The sequence below is a fragment of the Neoarius graeffei genome, chromosome 28, assembly GCF_027579695.1.
Source record: "Neoarius graeffei isolate fNeoGra1 chromosome 28, fNeoGra1.pri, whole genome shotgun sequence".
Lineage (NCBI taxonomy): Eukaryota > Metazoa > Chordata > Actinopteri > Siluriformes > Ariidae > Neoarius > Neoarius graeffei.
The window spans coordinates 9,927,956-9,938,797 of record NC_083596.1 but is presented as its reverse complement, the minus strand read 5'-3'; the positions used below and the strand labels follow the sequence as shown (position 1 = coordinate 9,938,797).

General features: G+C 40.2%; 1 protein-coding gene across 1 annotated transcript in view; it reads left to right on the top strand.

Moving 5' to 3' along the window:
- The window catches only part of ntrk2b (neurotrophic tyrosine kinase, receptor, type 2b), a 50,780-nt gene that overhangs the window by 1,801 nt on the left and 38,137 nt on the right, over window positions 1-10,842 (top strand). Inside the window, exons 2-4 of the mRNA XM_060912237.1 lie at window positions 4,801-4,875; window positions 10,502-10,573; window positions 10,708-10,776. Coding sequence (XP_060768220.1) covers window positions 4,801-4,875; window positions 10,502-10,573; window positions 10,708-10,776 — 216 coding nt within the window. The remainder of the gene's footprint in view (window positions 1-4,800; window positions 4,876-10,501; window positions 10,574-10,707; window positions 10,777-10,842) is intronic.

Sequence of the window (10,842 nt, the reverse complement as noted above, 5' to 3'; positions counted from 1 at the left end):
GTAGAACAGGATAAAGTGGCTAGAGATAATGAGATGAGATCAAAGCAGCTATTGTTGTTGTTGTGTTTGGCACTGAGACGTACAGGGGTCACAAACACCTACTGTACAGGAGATGCTTCATAGCTAACAGCTTCATTCCTGGATCTGACTAGCAACATCATCAGGAGGATACCGTATAAGTCAGTTTCGGCCCCTTGTTCTCGTCTGATAGCACTGATACGGCGGGGCCCCTCCATCAGGAAGTGTCATACCGTATGTCGGTGTTAACTACTTTCACCTAACTCTCCAACCATACTTGGTCATCTTTCTTCAACCACAACCATAATAATGCCTTTTCTACTTCACCTTGCACATCTGTGACAAGCGTTCTGATGTCTGTAGATTTCTGTAGCGATATCTGAAGAGATTAACTAAAGCTTTTTCGATATATCCCCTTACACCAACTCCAATATGACGGTATTCTACCTTCCAACCTGCACCCTTACAGTTCTCAATTAATTCTCTGTATCTTCTTTCCTTCTGGTCTTCAGCATCTTTGATGTTGTCTTCCTAACTCACTGTTAGTTCGATAACAATCCTGATCTTCCGTTCTTCATTCCATATAACGATATCCGGTCTTTTTGTTGTCCTTACGAGAGGAAACACCATAAAGTTTTCCAGATCCACGCTAATCTGCCACTGTCATTCCTATCTACTATCAATCACCACTGCCTTGCATCCATTCTTCTTCAGTCCAGTTGTTGTTCCAGGCTTCACGAAGTTTACCTTCTCCTGCTTCTCTGTCTTCGGTAGTTTCCCACTGCTGAATTTATATTGCATATGTTACTGTATATTGCTTGTAATGACATGGCTCAATGGTGGCTCTCTATCCTGTGGAAAAACAAACAGGTTCTTAGAAGGTTCACAATTATCCTTTTTCAATTAACAGGGAACGGGTTCTTGAACCAGTTCCGTTCAGGATCCTTTGAACCTTGGTGCCAGCTAGCAAACCGCTTCACATTTTCACCAGTTTTGAGCAGAACCATTGTGTCATGAATGGAGGTCGTTGTACAATTCATAACAGGAGTAAACAGTAGTAGCAAGACGGCAGAGCGCACTGATTACCTGCAAGGTTTTGTTCTGTTATTGCAGATATTTGTTTTCAGTCCGTTTTTTCTGAAGATGTATCCATTTCTGTTGCTGAGCTTTGCCTCCTGTCCAAACTAATGACACGCCCACTGATGTCATCACAGTTCGCGCTGGAAAAAACACTTTGGTTTCAGCTGGGAACCAACTTTTCAGGATATGAACCAATTTATTTTTGGGTGAAATGCTCCAAATGTGGGCGGCACAGTGGTGTAGTGGTTAGCGCTGTCGCCTCACAGCAAGAAGGTTCGGGTTCGAGCCCCGTGGCCGGCGAGGGCCTTTCTGTGCAGAGTTTGCATGTTCTCCCCGTGTCCACGTGGGTTCCTCCGGGTGCTCCGGTTTCCCCCACAGTCCAAAGACATGCAGGTTAGGTTAACTGGTGACTCTAAATTGACCGTAGGTGTGAATGGTTGTCTGTGTCTATGTGTCGGCCCTGTGATGACCTGGCGACTTGTCCAGGGTGTACCCCGCCTTTCGCCCGTAGTCAGCTGGGATAGGCTCCAGCTTGCCTGCGACCCTGTAGAAGGATAAAGCGGCTAGAGATAATGAGGTGAGATGAGATGCTCCAAATGGTTCGCAATTTGGTGCATGAATAAGAACAGAATCCGTTCCCTGTTGGTCAAAAAGAGGTCAATTCGAACCAACTCCAAACTGGATCTCACACCAGCCCAGAATTAGTATCACACTTGCATTGTTGAAAAGGGGGTAGGTGTGGAGTTTCTCTGGATGTTCTCTCTTGTGTTGGTGTGGGGGTTCTTCTGGGTTCTCCCAAAAACCATGCCAGCAGTTGGATTGGACTGGTTAAGATAAATATATTTGTGTGTGTGTGTGTGTATATGCATGGTGCTCTTAGATGGCTTGTTCCCACTTCACACCCAGTGTTCCCAGAATTGGCTCCAGAGCCACTATAACCCTGACAAAGGATAAAGCAGTTACTGAAAGAGACTGTATATATATATATATATATATATATATATATATATATATATATATATATATTATATGCCCAAAAGTTTGTGGACACCTGACCATCACAGCCATATGAACTTACTGCACCTCCAATTCCAGATTTAGTCTCCCTTTGCTGTTATAACGACCTCCACTCTTCTGGGAAGGCTTTCCACTAGATTTTGAAGTGTGTGTGGATTTGTGTTCATTCAGCCACAAGAGCGTTAATGAGACCAGGCAGTGATGTCAGGTGAAGAGCCCTGGGGTGCAGTCGGTGTTCCAGTTCATCCCAAAGGTGTTCAGTGGGGTTGAGGTCAGAGCTCTGTGCAGGACACTTGAGTTCTTCTGCTCCAACCTTGGCAAACCATGTCTTCATGGAGCTCACTTTGTGCACAGGGGCATTGTCACGGTGGAACAGGTTAGGGCCTCTTAGTTCCACTGAAAGCTAAATGTAATGCTACAGAATACAAAGACATTTTAGATAATTGTGTGCTTCAAACTTTGTGGCAACAGTTTGGGGAAGAACCACATATGGGTGTGATGGTCAGGTGTCCACATACTTTTGGCCATATAGTGTGCTTAGTAATGAGACGTGCTAGAGGTAGAAAAGATATAGATTTTATAGTACCAACCATGTGACAAGGAAAATAGTACCTTTATTTATGAGTGTAAAAACACATATACTGTATATACATTTGACTTTTCTTCACCAACTACAGTCCCCTCCACAATTATTGGCACCCCTTGTAAAGATTAGTAAAAAGCGTCAGAAGAAAATCCACCTTTTGGTGAAGTCGCTTCATCTCACACTGAAAAAATGAGAAAAATCCAACCTTTAATCGAAATAAATTTATTCAGAGAAAAACAAATCTCTCAAGAAATAATTATTTTCAACAAAAACACATATTATTGGCACCCCGGAAATGATAGTGAACATATTATAACTGAAGCATGTTTCCCATTTAAATTGTACAGTATTCTTGAGTTGACTGGAGTGTGAAGGAACTTTCCAGCTGCAGTCCATGACTTCCTGATTAACTGGGGTTCAAATATGAGGGGACACAGAGGTCAAATTCCCTCAATATCAACATGGGAAAGATAAGAGAACACACAAACCAAATGAGGGAGGAGTGTGTTGAGCCTCATAAGTCAGGGAATGGTTATTAAAAAAAAAAGAAAAAAGTGACTCGCCTGAAAATGGCCATTTTTACTGTTAGGGCAAGAATAAAAACGTGAACACCAACTGGAACTGTTACAAACTTGCATGGAAGAGAACCCAGGTTTATTTTGCCTTTATGTACAGTGAGGAGGACAATAAGAGAGGCAAAAAATCCCCAAGAATCACATTTGGTGAATTACAAGAAGAAGTAAAACTGGGGTTTCCAAATCTCCAAAACCACCATCAGACTCCACCTGCATGCCAACAGGTTATTTGGAAGGTACCGTATGCCAGAAAAAAACAGCCTTTTCTGTCACTTAACCACAAATATAAGCACCTGAAGTGTGTGAAACACTACTACAACTTTAACTGGAACTGTGTTCTTTGGTCTGATGGAACAAAAATGGAGCTTTTTGGCAATAAACACTCAAGGTGGATTTGGTGTAAAAAGAAGGATGGCTATAATGAAAAGAACCCGATCCCAACTGTAAAATATGGTGGAGGTTCTGTGATGTTTTAGGGCTGTTTTTCCTCCAAAGGCCCTGGAAACCTTTTCAGGGTACATGGCATCATGGACTTCATGAAATACCGGGACATTTTAAATCAAAACCTGACCGCCTCTGCCAGGAAACTAAAACTGGGTCGTCATTGGATCTTCCAGCAGGACAATGAGCTGAAGCGTATGTCCAAATCAATACAAAAATGGTTTGCGGAGCACAGAATCAAGCTTCTGCCATGGCCATCTCAGTCCCCTGACCTGAACCCCAGTGAAAACCTGTAGGCTGAGCTCAAGAGGAGAGAGCACAAGAGAGAGCCGAGGACCCTGAATGATCTGGAGAGATTATGTAAAGAGGAATGGGCTCAGATGCCCTGCTCTGTATCTCCAACCTTATAAAATGTTATAAGAGAGACTCAGTGCTGTTTTACTGCCAAAGGGAGGTTGTACAAAGTATTAAATACAGGGCTGCCAATAATAGTGGCACATATGTTTTTGTTGACGATGATTATTTCTTGCTTTTCTCAGAATAAATTTATTTCCATTAAAGGTTGAAATTTTCTCATTTTTTCAGGGTGAGATGAAGCGACTTCATTAAAAGGTGGATTTTTTTCCCCAACCCTTTTTAGTAATTACAAGCTATCCCAATAATTATGGAGGGCACTCTATCTGTTCGATTCTCAAAGTGAGAGTCTGTGATATATATATTTTTTATTTAGTTACAGCAGTGAAAATCACAACTAATATTATAACTGTGATTCGTTATTAGTTATTTGGCCATTTGAATGGAAAGAATTTAATTCAAGGTAAAGTTGCTTTGCAAATAACGTCAACTTGAATCCAGTGTATCTGTTGGTGGTTCAAGAAGCCAAAAGCTCTATGACTAATCAATAGACAAAATATTCTTGTACATGTGTAAATAATATTCATGAAATCAAATTTGTACCGAGGGGATCTGTGGGATTTATTTCCACTGGCTGCAAAACATTTAAGAACCCTAGAGCTCATAGAAAGCTTATGAATGATGCCTTAACAAACTCAGCATTCATGGAACTGATTCTTTTTGTTTCAGGTATATTGCGAATCAAAAAGGACTATTTATGCTCAACGAGGACTACATGAAGTTTTATACAAATCTCAGGAATTTGTAAGTACTGTATTTGTCATTATGTGAGTATGGAATGGTTGACAAAACTTCGCATGCCTCAAAGTTGTTTATTGCTCTTATTTCACAACGATTTTCCAATTACAATTTTCTATTGACGAAAGAATGATAGGTCGTGCTTTTTATCCATTCATAGTTACATTTAATGTTGTGGAATGTCACTTATGTCAGTGATATCCACCCAACGACAACCCCCTAACCCCCCCCCCCCCAAAAAAAAAAAAAATCTGCACTAACTGTAACATAACATAATAACATCTGACAAAATAATTTCTGCTTAAACAAACCGGCGAAATGACAGGAACAATTTGTGAAAAATGCGATAATATTAATTCCTGAAAAAAAAGATACGTTCTTGCCATCAAATGCTTTCAGACATTTGGTACAATATTAATCAAAAATAAATAATCATAGCATTTAAAATTATATAAATATAAAAATATAGACAAAAACAGCACTCATAGGGTGTCCAAAATATTTCAGAAATGCCCTGAATTTGTACTGAAATACAGGCTATTAGTCTGACACCCTAAATATTTAACAGTTATCCCACAAAATCGATTCGTACATGAGCTGATAGCAGACAAGGCGCGTAGCACCGAGTCAGCTATGAGCCATGTACGAAGAGATTGAGTGGAATAACTGTTTTATTCTATCCACATTCACTGGATTTTGAGAAATGGAGCATTTTTATTTTTTGCAAATTTGATAAATAATAACTTTACACAAAACATCCGACAAAATAATTTCTGCTTAAACAAACCGGCGAAATGACAGGAGCAATTTGTGAAAAATGCTATAATATTAATTCTTGAAAAAAAAGATACGTTCTTGCCATCAAATGCTTTCATTCCATATTTTGTTGCTTTTTTTGTATTTTTGGGGGTTTTGTTTTTGAGTAGAGTTTTTATTTCGTCCTCGGTTGGCTCAGTAACACGTCCCTCCATTTTCTTCTTCTTCTTTAGGGTTTTTTGGTGGTTGGCAAACCAACTTAAGGGTGCATTACCGCCACTGATTGGGCTGGAGTGTGGAACAGGAGATTACCTAGAAAAAAAAACACATTCTTTTAGCCATTTCTGTTTCTTTTAAATACTTGATAACAAGTATTAATATATATCTGACTTGATGCGCTCCACCATTGTGTTTTTCTCTACTCATGGTATATGAGCTGATATCCTCGTAGTAGAGTAGCCAATCAGAGCACGATATCCAGTGAAAGTGGATCAAATAAATGTCATTATGCACAATTTATCAAACTTTTAGAATAGGAATGAAATGAACCATACCACCTCCTTGGGTAATTCTAGTTATAAGATGCCCCAAAAGACTCAATATATCATGAAAGATACAAAATATCAGCATTATATAGACACGATTTAAATTAGCCTGCCTCCAGCATTGGAAATTCCCCTGACTGAGCTCAGGACTTGGTCAGTCCAATCACAGAAAACCTTTCTGATGTCACCTCATTGAAAGTTAACCCAATCAATAATATGCGAGTTAGGGTGGAATGGTTTTGCCGCAGGCTGCACATATTATCATGATGAAACTGTGTGAAATTATATCCAATGTTTTGTAAGCTAGTTGGGTGGAAAACAGAATATTGTTGCTCTATGTGTAAGAACATAGCAAGCAACATAATAAAAAGTGTTGTACTAGCCTATTTAATTACATGCGCTCTCAGAAAATAAAGTCAATTTTTGTACCTTTAGGGGTACAATGGCCTGTCACTGGATCAGTGCCCTCTAAGATACTTATTTACACACTTTATATACTGCTTGGGAACATATATGTAACTTTTTGGCCCTTAAAAGGAACACATAGTTACCTTGAGGTCCGATAATGAGCCCTAGGGGGTACATTAATGTAGATTACACCTTAGGGGACAGAAATGGACTCCAACTGTACCCCTATTTCTAACAGTGTGGATAATATTATACTCATAAAAAGATGACATACTGTACAATGCTCCTCCTACCTCGGGCTTCCAGTGAGGAGTCCTGAGGTCAATCAGTGGTGCTTGAAAGTTTGTGAACCCTTTAGAATTGTCTATAGTTCTGCATAAATATGACCTAAAACAACATCAGATTTTCACACAAGTCCTAAAAGTAGATAAAGAGAACCCAGTTAAACAAATGAGACAAAAATATTATACTTGGTCATTTATTTATTTATTGAGGAAAATGATCCAATATCTGTGAGTGGCAAAAGTATGTGAACCTCTAGGATTAGCAGTTCATTTGAAGGTGAAATTAGAGTCGGGTGTTTTCAATCAATGGGATGACAATCAGGTGTGAGTGGGCACCCTGTTTTATTTAAAGAACAGGGATTTATCAAAGTCTGATCTTCACAATGCATGTTTGTGGAAGTGTATCATGGCACGAACAAAGGAGATTTCTGAGGACCTCAGAAAAAGCGTTGTTGATGCTCATCAGGATGGAAAAGGTGACAAAACCATCTGTAAAGAGTTTGGACTCCACCAATCCACAGTCAGAAAGATTGTGTACAAATGGAGGAAATTCAAGACCACTGTTACCCTCCCCAGGAGTGGTCGACCAACAAAGATCACTCCAAGAGCAAGGCGTGTAATAGTCGGCGAGGTCACAAAGGACCCCAAGGTAACTTCTAAGCAACTGAAGGCCTCTCTCACATTGGCTAACATTAATGTTCATGAGTACACCATCAGGAGAACAATGGTGTGCATGGAAGGGTTGCAAGGAGAAAACCACTGCTCTCCAAAAAGAACATTGTTGCTCGTCTGCAGTTTGCTAAAGATCACGCGGACAAGCCAGAAGGCTATTGGAAAAATGTTTTGTGGACGGATGAGACCAAAATAGAACTTTTTGGTTTAAATGAGAAGCGTTATGTTTGGAGAAAGGAAAACACTGCATTCCAGCAAAAGAACCTTATCCCATCTGTGAAACATGGTGGTGGTAGTATCATGGTTTGGGCCTGTTTTGCTGCATCTGGGCCAGGACGACTTAACATCATTGATGGAACAATGAATTCTGAATTATACCAGCGAATTCTAAAGGAAAATGTCAGGACATCTGTCCATGAACTGAATCTCAAAAGAAGGTGGGTCATGCAGCAAGACAACGACCCTAAACACATAAGTCGTTCTACCAAAGAATGGTTAAAGAAGAATAAAGTTAATGTTTTGGAATGGCCAAGTCAAAGTCCTGACCTTAATCCAATCGAAATGTTGTGGAAGGACCTGAAGCGAGCAGTTCATGTGAGGAAACCCACCAACATCCCAGAGTTGAAGCTGTTCTGTACGGAGGAACGGGCTAAAATTCCTCCAACCAGTGTGCAGGACTGATCAACAGTTACCGGAAATGTTTAGTTGCAGTTATTGCTGCACAAGGGGGTCACACCAGATACTGAAAGCAAAGGTTCACATACTTTTGCCCCTCACAGATATGTAATATTGGACCATTTTCCTCAATAAATAAATGACCAAGTATAATATTTTTGTCTCGTTTGTTTAACTGGGTTCTCTTTATCTACTTTTAGGACTTGTGTGAAAATCTGATGATGTTTTAGGTCATATTTATGCAGAAATATAGAAAATTCTAAAAGGTTCACAAACTTTCAAGCACCACCGTAAGTTAATCTACCCCCGAACTCTTCCTTCCCCATTTTGTACTTTCGAGTGAGAGGACAGGAAGTATCCTTTCCGAGCTTATAAACTAGTATCAGGGTGCCATTCTGATAGGTTAAAGGACCCACCTGGTGACACGATATCAATGATGTGACATGCAAATGAGTGATAGAAACCCGATCATGAAAATGTCACTGTTCTGATTTTGTGTGGGTGTCCTGTGCTGCCCCTAAGACAATACTGCTAATAATAAAAGAACTGCACCTTGTCATGTTTGCCAGTAACCCTAAAATGTAAAATCAGCAAACTTCAAGTTACAGCACTGACACTGGAGACTCCTTACAGTAGTGTGCAAAAGTCTTAGGCACATGTAAAGAAGTGCTGGAGACCAAAAATGGCTTAAAAATAATGAAATGAAATGTTTCAACATTAAAAAAATAATACTATAAACAGGAAGCAGGAAGCCGTAATAAATCAATATAACAAAGTCAATATTTGGTGTGAGACAACCCTTTGCTTTAAAAAAAAAAAAAATAGTCGTCTGAGGTCCATTGAGTGCAGTTTTATGCGGAAATGAGCTGTAGGTTTTAATGAGCGTCTTCCAGAACCAGCCCCAGTTCTTCTGGACACTTTGACTGTCACACTCGCTTCTTCATTTTGCACCAAAACCCAGTAGCCTTCATTATGTTTTCTTTTTTAATCTGAAAAGTGCGCTCTTATGGAATACGCTGCTGAGATACAAACTTTTTTTTCTGTAACATTTAATTTCGTGCTGGAAAATTAACAAATGTTTGGAACTCTAAAATGTTTTGGTTCGATAATGTAGAAGTCATAAAATAGAAATCTATAACAAAGTTTGTATGAAAAAAATAAAATAAAATAGGGTGCCAAAGACTTTTGCACAGTACTCTCTCTCTCTCTCTCATATATATATATATATATAGAGAGAGAGAGGACGGCACAGTGGTGTAGTGGTTAGTGCTGTCGCCTCACAGCAAGAAGGTCCTGGGTTCGAGCCCCTCTATGTTGGGTTGATGTGGTCAATATGAGCTGATAGGGTTAAGAGCCTTACCTGAGGGCCCAACAGTGGTAGCTTGGCAGTGCTGGGGCTCGAATCCCTGATCAATAACCCAGAGCTTTAACCCAATGAGCCACCACTGCCACACAGGGATACACATTTTAATCCATAAAGCATGATCAGAATTGATGAAACAAGCACAAGACAAATTGTTACCCTGATATTGGATGACTCCGACACTTTTTGGTGACATCCAGTCTTTTCAATATCAGCTGAAAATACAATACAAAATCGGAAAACTTGTCCCACGTCTCTCTGCTGTCCCCTACTATGTCATCCAGTAGGATGTTGATCTCTTTGTCTTTTCTCATCTCATTATCTCTAGCCGCTTTATCCTGTTCTACAGGGTCGCAGGCAAGCTGGAGCCTATCCCAGCTGACTACGGGCGAAAGGCGGGGTACACCCTGGACAAGTCGCCAAGTCATCACAGGGCTGACACATAGACACAGACAACCATTCACACTCACATTCACACCTACAGTCAATTTAGAGTCACCAGTTAACCTAACCTGCATGTCTTTGGACTGTGGGGGAAACTGGAGCACCCGGAGGAAACCCACGCGGACACGGGGAGAACATGCAAACTCCGCACAGAAAGACCCTCGTCGGCCACAGGGCTCGAACCCGGACCTTCTTGCTGTGAGGCGACAGCGCTAACCACTACACCACCGTGCCGCCCTCTTTGTCTTTTATGAAATGAATAAGAATAATAAACAAAATGAATAATTCAGGAGCGTGGCCATATATACCGTACGCCCATCTTCTGTCTCAACCCTGATAGCACTTGGACATAAGTTACAGACAGTAAAGTGAGATAAGATGGCTACCCAAACTCGTGAAAAATTACTGATTGAATAAAATGCTTACTTGAGCACACTCAAGTGTTGGTAGAGATACTAATACTGATATTATTGTGTTTAATACAGAACAATAATCAACACTCAACTGATGTCTGTATCTACAGCAGCGTTTGCCTACAATTCCAAACTTCAGTATTTGTAAGTATATTTTTTCCACTGTAGTTTTTTTTTTTACTCAAGCTGAACAAGGCAGTTATTGGGTTTTAATTTTCGTTTATCTTGATGCTGTAGAAGAGAATGATGCCACTATAAGCTTTCATTCTGACTTATAGGGACCTCAGAGACAACAGACTATCAACACTGTCATGGACAGCAATTCGCAATTCCAACATGTCAACTCTGTGAGTGTCTCACTGCATGAGAGCCTCTTGTATGGATACACCCACTCATAACACCCTTCTACTACG